Source organism: Grammomys surdaster, unplaced genomic scaffold (genome assembly GCF_004785775.1).
Source record: "Grammomys surdaster isolate TR1022 unplaced genomic scaffold, NIH_TR_1.0 125878, whole genome shotgun sequence".
Lineage (NCBI taxonomy): Eukaryota > Metazoa > Chordata > Mammalia > Rodentia > Muridae > Grammomys > Grammomys surdaster.
In genome coordinates, this window is record NW_021620703.1 from 2,803,756 (window position 1) to 2,822,744 (window position 18,989).

General features: G+C 40.1%; 1 protein-coding gene across 2 annotated transcripts in view; it reads right to left on the bottom strand.

Annotated features, from left to right (window-relative positions):
- Window positions 1-18,989, bottom strand: part of Cntn1 (contactin 1) — a 123,570-nt gene that overhangs the window by 45,131 nt on the left and 59,450 nt on the right. The window contains exons 15-16 of one of the 2 annotated variants that reach the window (XM_028752153.1): window positions 3,765-3,923; window positions 671-820 (exon numbers count right to left, since the gene is read on the bottom strand). In XM_028752153.1, coding sequence (XP_028607986.1) covers window positions 671-820; window positions 3,765-3,923 — 309 coding nt within the window. Of the gene's footprint in view, window positions 1-670; window positions 821-3,764; window positions 3,924-9,665; window positions 9,775-18,989 lie in introns of those variants that run through there. The other variant, XM_028752154.1, reaches the window with a different exon arrangement.

The window sequence follows — 18,989 nt, forward strand, 5'->3', positions numbered from 1 at the left end:
TAGTGGAGTATTTCTTAAAATAGAGGCTATCTAATAGGATTGGTGATTGCCAAAAATACCTGTGTCACGGCTGGTTGAGCTGTTCTTAGAACATAGCTAGGATGGCACCTGGAGTTAAGAGAACATATGCCGAGTCTTCTGTGGTGATTTCTCAGTACCATGATTCCATGAACCTTAATTACCTCTTTTCTTTCCAGACTCTTCTGCTGCCTACCCCGTGCCTACATGTGCCAATCACATGGATATTCAGCTGTAGATGCCTCTGGGAGACACTGAAGTAGAGAAGCCCCCAAATCACTAAACGTTTTTAATCCAGTGTCTTTCTTGTTAAGATCCACAATTTACATCAAAGGCTGTAGATTCTACATACAAATGTTATTTGCATAGTCTCTGGTGTAATATGTTGAGAAAATATACTGCCTACATTAATTATATAAAAATCTGTAAATTTAAAAAATGTGCATAGCAAAACCCAACGCGGATAAAATTTATAGATTTTTATATGATTCACATAGTAGATACATTAATATTTTCTTTTTGTTGTTTTTGGCTATACACACATTTCTAGATGAGCCACTGATTGCAGAGAATATTTCCAAATGCATTCTGGCACATGTTAAAGTAGTATTGTATTGTAACCTTATGAAAATTTCAGATTCATGCACCATACCAGCACCATCTGTTTTGATCCTGTTTGAGGGTATGCTTGGCTCCCCAGTCCCTAAGGTATTTGTCGCCACCACTCGAAATTCATACTCCATCCATGGGATCAAATCCACTGCTTTTGCTGACTCCATGTTTCCTTCAATGATTGGCGGATCTAAATAAAATTAACATAAAGTAGAGATTAGTAGTTGACTAAACCTGGCCATTTTCACTCTCTGAGAGGGTTGGCACGTGTATTCTGGGTTGACGTTAAAACGAAAATCTAGCAATGACAAATGCTGACTGGAAGAGAGTGAGAGAGGGAATCATTGATAGCACTGATAACAAGCTAGAAAGATTGGCATGTGTGCGGTGTCTGTGTGTGTATGCATGTGCGTGTGTGTAGGCATGTGCATGCAAGGCGTACAATCTACCTGTCTAGAATGCCTGTTATGGGGGCTAGAACTCTGCACCTCAGCAAAGCCCCCATCTCCACCCCTGCTGCTAACCCATGGCTACACTTTTTCTAGTAAAAAGCCATTTTCTTGGACCAGAAGCTTTGGATGATTTCCTAAGGTGAACACTGGGTGAACTAGTATGCTCCATAGGTGGCAAAGGAGTTTCCGCTCAAATTAAAAAATACTACTGAGTAATATTGTTTACAGGTTTTATAAACTTGCATTATCAGGAGCTAGGCTTATATGTGCTATAATAAGTTCTCAGCCTTCAGCTTACTCATGACAGATAGTAAATCATCCTTAAGATATGATCTTAGCTTTCCTATTTAAGTGAGATATGATAAAAGTGTACAACCAAGATAGGTCCATATCTTAGTTTAAGTTCATTTCAAACATTTCTACATGTTTTTAATGATTAGCCTACACACAAATGCATGTACATACTTGCACAGTAGTTGGAGAATTTGATTCTTTAGGCTTGCCTGTGACTCATTATGTTAATATTTGGGGAACTGTCATCTGCTTATGCAGATCATTAAACACGCAGCCTTTGAGGAGGGGCTGTCTAGTGTCTGCTTTTACCTTAGCTGTCTTACTTGTCGTAGGGCTGGCTCAGGCTTCATCTTGCCTATGTCTTTCCCTTTTAAACACGACTTTTGTCATTGTCCCATTGTCTTGTCATAGCTTTGTTGAAAAGACTGAACATATGTTTTTTGCCTTTCTGATTTAAAAGTTTAAAATGTTGGCTTCCTCGTCTCTGTTTTTATGCTATCTCTTTATATGCTATCTCCACTACCCTCCCCTTGTATAGAGTCTGCACATATGCTTCAGTTCCCATTACATCAGGGCTTTCACTTTAGAGAAGGGAAAGATGGCAAGAGAAGGCGTGGATCCATACAAGACCTTCATCAAGTAAAGGGGAAACAGAGTTGGCTGTTTTGGCTCTGAGCAGGATTTCACCTCTTTATTTGCCAGTCTTTTCTTTGACTATAACCAGAAGGGTATACCATGGTATTGATAAGATAGCCAAGAATATGCCTATGTCTAAATCTAGAATCAGTGTGCTATTTAATGTGGAGAAAGGGTCTTGGCAGAAAAATTTAAAAGAGGCTGAAATTAAGTTGGAGATTTTTTTAAATAAGACAATTAGCTGTTATTTGTGGGACCCAAAGATCAACGAGAAGTTCTTTATAAGAGGCATAGAGGAGAAACCTCAGAGAAAGGAGGTGGCAATGTGACCACGGGGACAGAGAGTGAAGGGATATGGTCACAGGCAACAAACATGGGAGATATTTCCTGTTTCGACAAGAAACTGGAAGAGGGCTGGGAAGGTAGCTCAGTTGACAAAGTTCTTGGTGGATTTGCATGGGGACCTGAATTCAGTCTCTAGCACCCAAATAGAAATATTGTGTATGGAGCTCAAGAGACGGCTCAGCAGTTATAAGCACTTTTTGCTCTTGTAGAGCACCTGGGTTTGGTTCAAAACATCCACACAGTGGCTCACAACCATTTTAAACTACAGTTCTAGGAGACATGATGCTGTTTCTGACCTCGATGACAGTAAACATACATGTGGTATACTTACTTATGTACATGTAGGCAAAACACTCATATACATAAAAATGAAACCTAAAACCAGTGTAAGAAACAAGGGGGTTGGACCTATTGGTGCATGCTTATAATTATAGCATTTGAGAAGCAGCTTGGAGGATCCCTGGGGATTGCTGGCCAGGTAACCAGGACTAGTTGACCAACCTCAGGTCGGTGAAGGACTCTGATTCAAAAAACAAGGTAGACTGCTCATAAGGAACACCATTCGAAATTGACGTCAGCCTTTTAAATTACAATGTAAAAATTTCCTTTTGAATTACTAATGAATATATTTAAAACCTATAAAACAATGTCTTATTACATATATACTTTTTGTAAAATGTAAAAGAATACTAATTGCATTCTAAAACATACTCTCATACCTATATACCTACTGGTAAGCATTGCTCTCACCATGAATCAAAGAAGTTTCCTTTTGCAGAAAATGGAGACTATGACAAGAAAAGCACAGTTGGTCATAATTCAGAGAACTATTGATCACAGGGAGCTGAGCCCCTTTAATATATCTACACCCCAAGCCCTGTTCCTAAAGCTCAAGGAATATCGAAGAAGGAGGTGTAGAGAGATTGTTAAGAGCCAGACGACCAGTGAATTTCTGTCTGTATAAATGACTGGGAAATGTCACCCATATTACCTCAGCATAGCTGCCTAAAGAAGACCTGAACAATAATACCAATAGACATCCTAATGACGAAAGGCAAAGTCTCATGGGTCCCACCCCTAGGCAAAGAGCTACAAGCAACTAATGATTGCTGGGAATGGAAGAATTAGTTTCAACCGTGGAGAGCCCCCTAACTGGTTATCCAATACAAATGCTCAGCCATGAAATCATGTGCACAAAGCAACGCTAAACATACTTAGCAGTTTATATTCATATGTGTGTATGTAACAATACTAATAAAATTAAAAGAGACCATTGATTTGAGCAGATGAGGGGGTCAAGGGAGGGATTGGGAAGAGGGACATAGGAAGACTTAGAGGGAGAAAAAATATAATTAGAAGAAAAAAATTGTATGGAAACATGAACAGGTCTACTTGGCATGAACTCACCTGTCTTTGCATCTTTCCAGTCATCTGAGAGAATCGTCTTGGTCTGGATAGTGTATTTCGAGATAGGGCTATGATTGTCTGAACCACGGCTCCAAGTCAGTGCCACTGAGGTAGCTCTGATGTCTTCTATTCTCAGACCTCCTGGAGGGCCTGGGGGGCCTGGGGTCAAAGTGTGAGTAAGAAATCAGTGAGTGTCAGTTGGTGAATTAAACATACAAGAGAATACATTGATTCTAAACTATGTAGTCTGTGTAGGTGCTCTTCTCTGAAAGGGAGGCAATAAGAAGTTATGGCACAGCCCTGTTTTTTCTCAATTATGTCATTTGCCTACTTGTAAGAAAGGCAATAAATGCTGCCATTAAAAATAGCAGTGGGACAGCAAGATGGCTCAGCCAATAAAGGCATTTACCATCAAGCCTGATGACCTGAGTTCAATATCCAGTGCCCATATGACTGAAAGAGAGAACTGACAAAAGTTGTCCTCTGACCCCCAGATGCATAAAATTGTCCCCTGACCTTCAGATGCATGCTTGTGTTCCCAAATAATTAAATAAACAAGCAAATAAATAAACAAATAAATAATTTAAAAATATATAAATAAAAAACCAGCACCTTATTCATGATACAGGTGAAGTTATTTGACATGCAAAAAAAAATGCACATTTCTTCAGCAAGACCATTGCATATTATAGTGTGTTGACCTTTAATGAATGCCTACTGGATGCATGAAGGATACATTCAATTCAAATATGACAATATTTGGTCCAGTGTTTCATTCTGTTTCTCAAGATGGGATAAATACCCCTTTAACAACCTATATGCTGTAACATTAACCATAAGGATCATGTGTGCAATCCATTGTACTTGGCTTTCTGAGGATCATTTTACGTACTATTTTAGGTAGCAAATGCTATGGTAGTGATAGCAATAAAAAGAAATTACATTAAGAGAGATAGCTTTTCTTATATGAAATATTGAAGGTACCTCTATGTTCACATGCTCAGAATATACATATTAGAGTTTGACAAGACTTAGGACTCAAGACCTGTGGCAGCAGAGCATGAACAGGGTTCCACAGGTGCAACATTCCATGAAAGCCATGTGACCTATTCTCCAAAGTGACGAGGTCCTGATGAAATGGATACATTTCCAAGTCTCTGACTTGAAAACATTGAAATGGGCCAGTAACATGGTAAGTAGAGGAAAAGCTGGGAAAGGTCAGCAAATGAGATTCATGAGTTTTTTCTTCTTAAAAATGAGGCCAAAGGAGGTATTTTAAGTAATAAAATAGCAGCCGTTACTTGCCGTTAAAATCATTTTAGTTAAGAGACATCTAGTTCAAATTTTCAGAAAATGCCTCCACATAACCCTCTCTGTACCACAAAGGTGTCTTTAACTGAATTGTGCCTATCAAATACAGCAATCGGCAATTTGGTTAAATCACATTTTTTTTTTTTAAATAGTGTCATGTGCTAAAGCACACTTCCGTCTTTATCTTTTGGCTAATCCTTCCCTCTGTCCTATCAAGTGAGCATGGAGCCTTGGTGGCTTTTCCTGCATCTGGGATTTGGTTTTACAGAGAATGGGTGGCATCTCATAGCTTTGCCAATCTCAAAGGAGAAAGCATTTTTGTGTCAAGAAACACAAGACACACCCTGTTGCTGGCAGTAAATTTTATTCCTTAGAATGATACAGATACATACAATGAAGGTGGATAAGCTCTTAAAGTTCATCATCTACAAGTGTGCTTTCATTAAATAGTAAGCAATCAAATACAGATATTTACAGAATATAGAGGACATTTGCTATCCAAAGAGAACATATCACATTTTTTTTAATGTGGAAAAATCAGACCGAAGCAAGTGACAGCTTATTAATCAGAAGCTTACAGGGTCATCTCAAGTCAGGTACTGAGCGCAGTGTTTCAGAGAAAGGAAAGGTGAAGGAGGGAGAGGAGTGATTTTTAAAAGGAAGACAGGTTATTATGATGCATTACATCTTGGCTAAGCATTAGGATATAGCAATGTTACATGGAATTTAAGATGAAACTCTCAAGGTTAGCTTTTACATGCTCAGGTGTACCTCATTTCCCCTACTGTTTTTCTCGGAAATTCTTTTGAGTTTCAGGTGAGCAACATTGTACACAAATCAGATGAAGTTGCGTGCATTAGTTGATTTGCTAAGAACACTGTAGGCATGGACATTTCATTGAGCTGTTCAGTGACTGAAAGACGACATTATTGAGCAAATACACAACTGTTGCTTGTCATGTTGCTCTCTCATGCACACCTAGCTTGTGAGGTTTGTCCATTGTTGACCATATGACCATATCTGATCATAACAGATGCCTGGTCATCAATAATGTACTCTTCACAAACATACTTCATAACCTCGAGACATGATTTATTAGCAGGAGGTGCAACCGAGGAAGCACATGGAAGGAGTGGCCAGCACCCTAAAACTCTTATGTGATACTATTCCCTTGTAATACTTTGTCTAATATAAAATAGAATTTTCTGTCTTAGAATCTCTTATTCTTCAGGTTGAGACCTCAGCCTTTAATGGCTATGCCATCTCTCCAGCTCTGTCACCTAATTCTTTCTTATATTTGTCTCTTAGATAAAAGTTTCATCCAGAGGGGGGGAAATTATAATATTAAAAAGTTGAAACTTGACAGTTAAAAGTAGGCGTGCCTTTAAAATTCACACCCTAATTTAACTTAGGGTTTATAAATCACGGAGCTCTTGTCTGCTCCTATACAAGATAGAGGTGATGTCAGTTCATCGATAGATTGTCATGTTGTGAGTGCAATGACAACGCTAAAGAATGCTGTTCCAGGCCTGGTCCTCAGAACCCTTAGAAAACAACTGCTGTCATTATCCTTGAAAGGGCTTCCCAAAGCTCCTGGAAGCAGTAATTACTCTAACAAGAGATGCTCAATTATCATCTTAAAGCAGTAGGCGCCCCAGAAAAGAAAGTGTTTTCTTTGGCAGTTGATGGAAGTTAAGGGAAAGCTAGTGTCTCCCATGGAATTCTTGATGGCCTGAGCTGATCTCAGGCCAGCCAGGCCTGCTGCATTTTCTCACAGGAGATTTTAAGACAGTAGATGTTGAGGTTACTTGGTTAGTTTTTAGTCCAGAGTGACAGTGCTGTGGTAGAACATGAGACAATGAAGCACAAAACAGGCTGGAAAAGAGCTGAGCACTCTCCTGACTCTCCTGTCAGTGGATGCTGGGGAGGCTGGGAGGTGGGGTGGGCAGGTACAGACTGCACAGAACTGTCACCTTAAGGTCCCTCTCCTTCCTTTTCTTCCCCTTTCTTTCTTTCCTCTCATTGCTGTATACTCTCAACAATTCCTTATGGGCAGAACTGACACCAGGAATAATACAAGCAAACTGGCTAGTACACATTTTAAATATGTTATCATATATTTAGCATTTTATAAAGGCCTCCTCATCCAGAAGATACTGATTCCTCTGTGCAAATTTTCATCTCAAAGTTATGTTATCATGAAACATAAAAAATTCATCCTCTGGAAGACGACTTGGAATTGAATGATTATATTCTTCAGTTTGTTTCTTTCTCTTACTTATTAAGGATGTAGGGTGGCTTTTCTCTCAGGCCCTTGGACAACCCCAGAAGAGGGGATAGTAATATTTTAAGAGCCAGAGGTCTGGGAAGACCAGGGCAAAAGAGTCATAGGATGGGCTCATGAGCTCCCAACAGCCCCGGTTCCTGCACAAAACCAGCACAGAATCAAACCAGTCTATATTTCAACACCTTGGCTGGAAATTTCATCCTGGCTATTGAAATGTGATTATTCCTGGGGGTAGAGGAGAGTCAGTTTTCTTTCAAGGTGTAGCACCTGGTAGGTCAGTCATGTTCCACTGGGTTGCCCCATGCCCATGTATATGGGCTGTACAAATGAAAAGAGGACCTGATGTAGGGAGGGGGAGTTGGGAGGGAGGATCTTATAGGAGTTAGGGGGAGGAATGGGGAGGAATATGATAAAAGCACCTTGTAGGCATTTGAGACATTATCAAAGACTTAATACAAATGATTACATTAGAGGACAGGGGCTTAAGGTAGGTGATGAAATGGTATGTGTGTACACACACACACACATCAATGACCAGCTCTGTATAGAGAAGTCAAGTTATTAGTCAAGTTATTCATTTTTCTTACCACCATTAAAGACTTTGTAAGATGAAACAGGAGGAAAAGAGTCAAAAGGAGGAAAAAAGAAAGGAAGGGAGGAAAACAGAAAGAAAGAGATGAAGGACAGATTAAGGTTGATGAAAGCAAGTTTCTGTGCCATCCCTCTTCCTCTTCAACTACCTCACAGCCCTGTCTAGGCTTTTTGCACTGCATTTTTTTTTAAAGTTCATATGTTACATCCTGCCAGATGATACAAGGACAGCATGGTGACAACCCCTGCTTGTAGTACCAGAAAAATGCCTGCTAGTACCAGACAATGTGTTAGGACAATTACTCCCTTGTAGTGCTGCAAAATCAAATCAGTGTGGTACGTGACTGTTTCAGTTTGAGTAATAGCAATATGGCCATAAGTAGCAAACATCCTTTGACATTGCTTTAAAAATGAACTTCTATTACATTTAGAGATTAGATTGAGGCCAGGGGAATTTCATGGAGCTAAGAAACCGTTCTTGCTTAAGTATGAACCTGCACTCTTTCCTATTACGTGGTTGCTTTCTGAATTTTCATTCTTTATTTTCTTATCTGGCCTTGGAGGTTTCACCTCAGATATAGATCATATTTAAAATACCCATAGAGTTGACTCACATGTGTTTCCATGGTGATGTTTACAGATACTCAAAAACCTCAAAATGATCTTAAATATTTATTAAACTAAAAATTGATGCCTGTGGTTGTTTTTGTCAACCACAACTAGAAAATATAAAGGGTGTGCATAAGTAAGTCAGAGATCCTTGTCCTTTGAAAACTATTTACAAAGTGACTGTCCATGTATAATTATTTGAGAGTAATATACACATCCCTGAAATGGCTCCTGAGAGTTTCTCCAACCACAGATGCTGGGGTCACCAAATGAAAGGTCTAAATAATACGTCATTGCTAAACATAAAACTGTCTAAGAAGGGCAACGGTATTCCTTGAGAAAGATAAGAATTTTAAGTATGCATTTCTCAAATAAAGAAAGCAGAAGGAATTTAAGCAGCCCCAGGAAAAATTGCACATTCAGAGTCAATTCTCACTTCAGTCCCATCTTAGTACAAGCCTCAACATTTCTCCTGAAGGAGAAGGCCACAGAGGATGGAGGCAGGAGTCAATAAAATTTAATGTGTAAGCATACTATTGAAGACTCAGCCATCTTCCTGTGTAACTTGCTACAAACACTGTCCAAGTTCACTTTTCAAACCCAAACTTTGCCCCTAGATTCTTGAAGGTCATGGTCTCTGGCTGATTGCAACTGCTTTTCAAGTGTCCCTCCAAATTATGAGTAGCAGTGTGGTAAGCAAGTCACTGGTAGCACAGCCTCACCCAGCTTGCTTTCCAATGAAAATGTCTGGTGAACCAGACAGCATCATTTTTTTAACCTGCTTTAGTAAATTAAACAGTCCACGTACCAGCAGAATGCCTGTCTTACATGACACCAGTTCTTCTTAGCTTTCAAGGGTAAGAAAAACAGGACAGGAAACATGGAGCTTTCACTGGGCTACTTTAAGATGCCCTAGGTTAGTTTGCTAGGCGTTGCTTTCAGGTGTTAGTGAAGCTATGCCGGGATTGTAAAACTCCTCAGTTCAAAGCATGTTAAGTCTCAGACATCCTTAAGAACTAGGATGGTGAATGGAGTTGCAGAAGCTACAAGGTTGAGTTAAATTAGTCAAATCTAGTATCCTATGATTTTTTTTGGGGGGGAGGGGCTTTCACACAAAAGGTGAGGGTCTCGATCACCAGGTTGGAGGCAGGCTGGCACAGACGGGGAGAAAGGGGTCCACCATGTTTTTCTCTCCATCTTTTCTCTTTTTACCTGCAAGAGGAAAGATTAATGCTGAAGGGAGTGTCCAGATGCCCAATTCCGGGCAGGAAATCAGTTGCTTTGGGACAGGCCAATTTTTCTTGACAGATGAAATCAAGACTGAAGAGCTACCTATTTACAAAAGACGCTTGCTCAAAGGAGAGAAGCTGATGCAACTGGAATTGGTCCAATAACCCTCTGTTCCTCTAAAGCACTAATTGATATTCTCAAGCACAAGAGTTATAACTAGAACTCCTTGAACCAAGCCAGAACTTACACCCAAATCCACAAGAAAGGTGACAGAAGGAAAGGGGCAGGGGCTGAGAGAAGAAAGTGGGAGCTCCTAGATTCCAAATTTTATTCTTTCCAAGTCTACTTACTAACAGTCGTGTGCTGAAGGCTTATAACTACAAAAGAGAAAATGATGATAAATTTTAGATTTAACTTATAGTAAAAAGTATTCATAAAAATGTATATGAGTATCCCCTTTTGTATATCTAGCACCCAATATGCACTGACTGGGCAGCGTGAGGACTTAAGTTCTCAATGGGAGGAGTGGACACCAAATGATTGTTTGCTGATGCTGAAGGCCAGAGCTTTCCCATCACCTAACAACAAATTTTAAATAATTGTATATGTAAATTAATGTAGCATTATATTTAATGTAGAATTATAATTCTACATAAGGTTTGGGCAGTTGGTACTATTGCAGAATCGATTCTCTGTGATTTGAAGTGAGAAGTGTGGATAGAGTCCTGAAGTCAGTCACATAGGGTGTGTCCTCTACACTGAGGTGTCTTTGTGTTCTTGAGGGTTGTTTAAACTCAGGACATCAGAAGAACCTAACTATTCCCATCAAAAACAGTCACTGAACCTAGAGAAATTCTTGAAAGGTAGATAAAGATTTCTTCTCTTGAGTGGCTAGGAATGCTGGGAGCTGCCACTCAAAGGCATGCTCTTCAAGATCATGAAACTTAAACGCCCATATCCGCAGAGGACACCTATTGAGGGAATTCAGAAGATGTGGGTACCCTTTGTTTTTGTGTTATACTCAATCTGTAAAATTCTACATATTTATGGGCTACAATACACCACGTGTATACATTATATGGTATTCACAAGAAGGTAAGTGTGTATACCTCTACACGTTTGCCATTTCTTTACAGAGGAAACACTTGAAATCTTTCTAACTTTCTAAAGACACATGGCACATAATTTGTTGCTGTATTTTTGCTCTCAAAATTGTAATAACACAACAAACAGCTGTCTAACTTTAACTGGACATCTGTTGTTACCCCCATTCCTCCCCATTCCATACTCCTATCCTCTAGGAAGACTGTGCCTGGTGCATTTCTCCTAACATTTCTACCATGCCACTTTTAAAGCCAGGTAGATTTTATAAAAATCTAGTTGGATTTAAAGTTTTCCTGCAAGGCTGTCCAGAGACTGCTCCACCTAGGGATCCATTCCATCTGCAGACACCAAACTCAGCCACTATTGCTGATGTCAAGAAGGGCTTGCTGACAGGAGCCTGCTATAACTGTTCCCTAAGAGGCTCTACCAGAGCCAGACCAATACAGATGCAGATGCACACAGCCAAACATCAGACTCAGCAAGAGGACCCCAATGGAGAAGTTATGGCAAGGACTGAAGGAGCTGAAGAGGTTTGCAACCTCATAGGAAGAACAACAATATTAACCAACCAGACCCCTTAGAGTTCCCAGGGAATAAACCACCAACCAAATAGGACACATGGGGGAATCGATGTCTCCAGCTGGATATGTACCAGAGGATGCCCTTATCTGGCATCAATGGGAGGGGAGTCCCTTGGTCCTGTGGAGGCTCGATGCCCCAGTGTAGGGGGATGTCCAGTCACTGAGGCAGGAGTGGGTGGGCATGTAGGGGAGCACTCTCATAGAGGCAAGGGGAGGGGGGAGGAGATAGGGGTTTGTGGAGGGGAAATTGGGAAGGGAGAAAATATTTGAAATGTAAATAAATAAGATAACTGATTAAAAAAGGAAAATAAAAAACAATGACAACCTAAAAATATAAAGTTTTCCTGCATTATGGTTATTCTTGTGTGAATTCCAATGACATTTGGAGTGGTTGGATGGTGCTCCTGGAACAGTAGTATGGTGCTCCATAGTTACTCTCCTGTGTGAATTCCAATGCCTTTTGAAATGCTAGGATGGTGCTCCAAGAGTGACCTGAGAACTGTTCACAAATGTTCACTTCTGTCTTTAGGTTGTCCTGAGCCACAGGGTGACTACCGCTGACAGACAGCACTAGGCAGTTAGCACCTGAGGTAATTTATTTCTTGGGAAACAGGAACTTGGGATTTACCCTCAAACCTGCAATTACCTGTGAGAATACAATGTACCAAAAACCTCATAATGAACAAACATGGGGACAGGGAAGAATCTGAGAACTATGTCTTAGTGTTCTGTTCTAACAGGAAGTCCCAACCAAAGGTAAACTTGACATTGGTGGGACCCATGAGTCACTTTGAGAGAGAATGGAGGGTGTCAGATGTGAAAAGCATGTTGTGTAGACACCTAGAGAACTTCAAGAATTGGTTGTCAAGCTTGTTAACAAGCCTTCTTTTCCTCAGAACATATTCACTTAGTCCCAGTATTAGTTACAACGGTTAAGGATCCAACGCATTAAACCTGCCACTTTAGCTCTCCACATTGGTAAGCATGTAAAAATCATTGTCCAAGATTGCTCCCTGTCTTGGAATCAATGGAAGCAATGGAAGATCTACTTATTTTCCAAGAGGCAGGGGGAGTAGAAGGGTAGGGTGCTGATGGCAGTTGGAAGCCAGCACACAGATGGTTTCCCCAGGACAGAAAGGTGTTTGCTTTTGAGACTAAGACTCCAACTAAGACTCCACAATAGAATATGTGTTTGCTTAAAAGGGATTTTACATCACAAAGACAATCCATGGATAATTTTCAATAATAAAGCTGACTCTTTTGTTCAAGAAAATGAATGGAAGAGAGGTGGTGTTAATGGAATTATTATTTTAAATAACCCAATACTATATTATTTATCTTAGCCTGATATTATTAATCACTCATAGCACTTCAGAGAATATTTTGATTATGTTTATACAAAGAATGTCTTCTAACATTGATAGAGATTAACAATTCAAAAGTCCCCTGTCTAGTTGGTTCATTTGAGAAAAGTTAAATATAAAGGAAAGAAAGGTAAATTCAGTTGTTGAATTTGGAACATCAACATCCACCATGTTCTGGTGTTATTATAATGTGATAGTTGAGAAATTTTTAAAACCTTCTTTTGCCAATGAAATAAGATTAATATTCTCAGAAATACCCATCACATAACGGGAAATTTTATATGAAAGCCTTGCCGATTTATCTGTACATTGTAATTTAAAACATTTTTAATGATTCTGTGTATGTATGTCTTTGTGTGTGTGTGTGTGTGTGTGTGTTCAATGTATATGTGGACTAAAGAAGAACTTCTTGCTGTTGTTGTGGTGGTGGTTAAGGTCTAGCATTGGTTGGCCTGGAACTCACAAACTAGGGCATGCAAGCTGACCAGTGAACTTCAGGGATTCACCTCTGAGACTCCACAGCATGGAGATAACAAACATAATTCACCAGCCCTCGATCTTTAAAATGTAGGTTTTTGAGGTCGAACTGAGATTCTTAAATGTCATATCAACTTAGCTTTCTCCCTCTTGCACTATAAATGCTATGTTTAAAGGCGTTTTTAAAATTACATGTATGTTGCATGTCTGTGAATGGTTTTATGTGTGATGCTGTAGTCCGAAGAGTACAGATATGTCAGACTGCCTTGAACAGGAGTTCTAAGATGTTAAGACCCAATTAACATGGATTCTGGGGATCAAACTCATGAAGGTCTGGGGGTCTGCATGAAGAGTATGGCCTCCACCTGCTGATACATCTTTCTAGTCTCATGACTTTAAACTGAGTTATTTAAGTGTTACAAACAATACAAAATAAAACAAAAATTACAGGAAAACACAGTTCACCAAAAGCTGACCAATTTTTTAAAGACAGAAATGGAAGGTAAGCTATTTTCATTCACCTTACACTAAGAAATACAATTTCATATCATTGATGCACTGTAAATCACAGTAGTACTTAGAAAAGTTAGTTATCTTTCCTTGAGTTTTTGAAAATGTATAAAATAGAACTGTAGCCTCTACTTTTATATAAGCAGGCATTTCTCCATCCCATAGTAATTCTGACCAGATTCGTACTCACGTCAAAGTTTAGTGTTAGGAGGAACTGCTGTGGGGAAGTTGGTCTTAGTAGCATTTCCCTGTCCTGAATTAGTTGATTCTTTGAAGAAAGGGAAATGCTTAATTTCTGGGCCAGCTTTACTATTAATAACTAGTGTAGCTGCGGTTTAGTGTGGAGCTGGGTCAACAGCTTCAGAATGGCGCCTAGTTGGTCTTCCTTCCAGCTAGTGTGGGCAGCAAGGACCATTTTGCTGTCTCAGTCCTGAAAGACTAGTGAGACAGAACTTTCATTCTGTCTCTGTGGCAAGATTTCCTTGGCCAAAGCAAGTGGAAACCGTAGGCTGCCATCCAAGTATCCGAGGTGAATGTGTATTTTTCTGCTCCAAATACTCACAAAGCTACCTCCTTGGTTTCACTTTGGCTATCTAGAAAGATCCTTTTACCTTTACATGTTTATCTCTACCCATTCATTCTCATTCTCTCATTCTCTCTCTCTCTCTCTCTCTCTCTCTCTCTCTCTCTCTCTCTCTCTCTCTCCTTAGTATGTACATATACACATGAGCATAAAATAGCATTTATACCTGCACTCCTTGTGGGACACATGTGTTACATCAAAATTCTATGTCCATTCTTCCTAACTTTCTGATGAATTAAACTGATTTAGAAGGTCCTTTGAATTAATTTTAGCCAGCAATGCCTTAATAATAAATTTAGTATAAATCTATGCTTACATATTTAATAATGATAAATCAGTTGTAACTCAATCTAGAATACAATTGAATATTTATGCTAAACTCCACAGAAATTTGATGTTTGACTTAGCTCAATGAATTCCACGAACTTTAAAAGATTTTGAGCACCATTGCCTTCATTGATATACAAGGTTGATGATTTTTCCATTTAAAATCCCAAATAACACAAAAGTTGGTGACTTAACTTATTGCTAATGGGTATTAATTATCATGGTTTATTATGGTGGCCAAGTTGACAAGACCTAGAGCGACAAAGCTTCTAGGGTTGTCTCAGATGGTCAGACAGATCAGGCAATTGAGGTGGGAAGGTCCTCCTTAACTGAAGGCAGCACCAGCCCGTGATTCTAAAAGGAGCTGTGCACCAGCATTCATTGCTCTCCTCTTCCTGGCTGTGGATGGATGGTGACACTGCATGGCCTTGTGCTCCTGCCACTGCACCTTCTATGCTTGATGACATGGCAGTCCCACCATGATAGTCTGTACCCTGGAACTGTGAACCAAAATACCTACTCCCTTTCAATATCACTTTTATTAGGTATTTTTGTTGCAGTAAGGGGAAAGTAACTGATAACAAATAAGGCTAGATTTACTGATCTCCTCAAGGCTTTCCAGTTATCCAAAGGGATGGGTCACAAACTTCTCTCCCTCACTTAATGAAGCAACCTGAAATGCCCCACAGGTTTCTAGCTTAGTTTCTTCAGGGCTTTGTCACCAAGTTCTGATGCAATTGGAGGTGGTAAATGGAACTCTTTGGAAGCAGAGCCTAGTGTAAGGTAGTTAAGTTATAGGGACAGACCTTGAGAGGGATGGGGGCCTCAGCCCAGTGTCTCTCTGCCCCCACTTCCCATGATATGTGCAGGATCCTTCATGCTCCCTGGGGTGGTATTCTGCTTTGCAGCAGGTCAGACAATAAACCCAACTGATCTAGACTGAAATATGTGAGATCAGGAACAGGAATAGGTTCTCCTGCTTCCAAGTTGTCTTTTGTTATGATGACAGGCAGCTAATGCAGTATGACTATAACAGTGTGTACAGGGATATCCATTGTAGCATTCTCTTTACGGATATACTCCTCCTGAACAGAGGCTGCTCCTACTGAAATCAGCTAGCTCCACCTCCCTGTTCTGCCATATGCAATAACTCTACCTGTGTGTGCAGCTTTATATAATCGAGATGTTGAGTTTCCAGCCTGCTGTAGCTTTTCCATCACAGAGCCCAGACTGCCCAATCCAGCGCCTCTCGGTACAAGCCTTTGTCCTTTCTTCATTTCCCTCTCTGCTCCTTAATCAGGGTTGCTGGAGCCAAGCTGTACACCCTACACCTCTGCTTTAGGGTTGATTCACAAGTTGTTTCTCTCACTGACACTGTATTGTTTCTAATTCGTGTCAACAACTTTTTCATAAAAACAACTTTCAGTGAGATATTCTAGAAGCAATTTTAGTGTTATTATACAAGGAATGTTATTATTTTCTAGAATCATCTTGGCATTTACATTTGTGCTCCAGCTGAGAGATTCGCTCATCTTTCTCTTTCATTTGTTTTCTTACTTTTGTTTTGTTGTTTGGTTGGTTTCCTTGTCACTGAGGCACTCTTATGTTGAGTGGCTCTGCAATCAGGTATCTAAAGCTAATCTTATTTAGTGTGACAATATTTAAATAAAACTAGACTGTTGTAGGTCAGAGCAGTCAGCCCTTCAAGTGCATTCCAGTTATTTTCTTGTCCGCTGCCTGGTGACTTCCAGGGCAAAGCACACAGCTTTGGAGTCCCTCCAACATCACCAGCAACTGTTCAAGTGCCCATTGAATGAAGTCTGCTTGTGTTTCATTTGACAAAATGGAGTAAAAGGCCAGTATTATCTTTTCAAAATATGTGTTTCAAATTACCACATATGCACATTTTATGAACAATCTGATATTATTGGCAAAGTAACTACCATGAATTTGCTAGGACAAAACCATCCAACACACAGTTGTCTTGGTGGATTGTTTCATATACAGATGGCACATCAGGTCATTTTAATATCTTGGTGCCACAGAATGCTAGGAATCTAGTCCATTCCATAGTTTATATAAGCATGTATTTAATATTTACTTAAAGAAGATACTGGGAAGTACAAGGTTGGCAGGAGAAGAAGAACTGTAGGGCAGGGACAGAGACTTGAGTAATTCCTCAATTCTGCTCCCCAAACTGCAAGCCCCACCCTACATTTGCCATGTGTGATGTTGACCAGGTCTACGCCTTTAGAAAGCAGTTTAGTGGCTGTCACCTTGGGGATTGCTACATACACTCTATTCATTTCTAGTATAGTTCTTGGTATCTTAGGTCCAGTGATTTAACATTTTTGTTATGAGATAATTATCCAGAGGTTAGGCATGGTCCCCGGTTGAAGGATGGGACTACCCACCTAGCTCAAAAATATTAACCCCAAATTGATCCTGTCTAAACAAAATACAGGGACAAAAAGTGGAGCAGAGACTGAAAGAAAGGCCATCCAGAGATTGCCCCATCTGGGGTTCCATCGTATATGCAGCCACCAAACCCAGACACTATTGCTGATGCCAAGACAGGCTTGCTGACAGTAGTCTGGTATAGCTGTCTTCTGGTAGGCTCAACCAGAGCCTTACCAATACAGATGAGGATGGTTGCAGCCAACCATTAGACCGAGCATGGGGAACCCATTGGAGGAATTAGGGGAAGGACTGAAGGAGCTCAAGGGGTTTGCAATCCCATAGGAAGAACAACAATATCGATGAACCAGACCCCCCCCAGTGCTCCCAGGGACTAAACCACCAACCAAAGAATACACATGGAGGGACCCATGGCTCTAGCTGCATATGTAGCAGAGGATGGCCTTATCTGGCATCAATGGGAGGGGAGGCCCTTGGTCCTATGGAGGCTCCATTCCTCAGCATAGGGGAAGGCTAGGGCAGTGAGGTGGGAGTGGGTGGAGGAGCACCATCATAGAAGCCGGGGGGAGAGGGGATGGAATGGAGGTTTGTGGAGGGGAAACTGTGAAGGAGATAACAGTTGAATGTAAATAAATAAAATATCCAATAAAAATTTTTTAAAAAATTGATTCACAAGAAACCATAAAAAATAAGAAAGTTGTATATCCTTCACTCTGCCACCAGGATGACAGATCATAAAACTGACATACAACGTCACAACTCAAAATTGACATTGATATAACCCCTGGGCCTCATTCAGAGGGTGTGGCCTCACATGATCTGTGTGCTTCTCAGTGCACTTGTTTCATTCTGTTCAGTTTTGCCTCCAATGTGCTCAGGTGACCACTCCCCCTGTCAAAACGAGGAGCAGCTTGGCCATAAGACAGCTGGTGTTGCAATCACAAAACCAGTGCCACCTGTCACTCTCAGTTACCCAACTTTTGAAAGTGTTAGTATATTCATTTTAAAGATGCTAAATAATCATTACAAGTCCCTTTAAGGTGAATCCAGTCACCACATGTCTATAGTTGAATCGTGTCACGCTGCATTTCTTTAACTATTCAACTACTGAAGGCTGTTTAGGTTGTTTCCAGGTTTTAGTAGTGTAAACGAGGGTGGTGTGAACATTTGTATACATATTTTTATGCATCTATGCATTTAAGTATTGACACTGTTAATTTTCTCATAATATATGCATATACTATATGCATACTCATGTTTTGACTATGGGATAAGCACCTCTAGTATAGTGGCCGAACCATGTGGTGAGCACATCCTTGTTGTCTGAGTCTCTGTCTTCTGCATAGCTGCTCGCTTGACAGTTACTACAGAGCAAAGTGAATGATTAAGTCTCTCCATCAGTTTTCAATTCTGTTCCCATTTTAATGAGTCTGCAGAGATAGTTCACTGGATTTCCAATTTGTGTTTCCGTCATGGCTTAGCACGTGAGACACTTTTCATATGCGTATTTATAATTTTTATATGTTCTCATCAGTCAGATGCTTGTTTACATTAGTCCTGCTTCATAGTGGGTCAGTTGGTTTCATAGACAATGAACTGTTTCTACTTGTCTTGACGTAGTTTTATTTCTTTGTGTAGATAAGTACATAGTTATTTTTCTTCTCCATTGATGAACTAGCCCTCTACTGATGTATAACAAATTATCCCAAAGCTTAGTAGCTTAAAGACAAGAAGCATTCCTCTCTCACACAGTGTTGGTGGGTGAATCATTCTTGAATGTCAGAGCAGAATGGTCCTTGGTCAGTTTCTCTTGGTAGTTGAATGTTACAATCA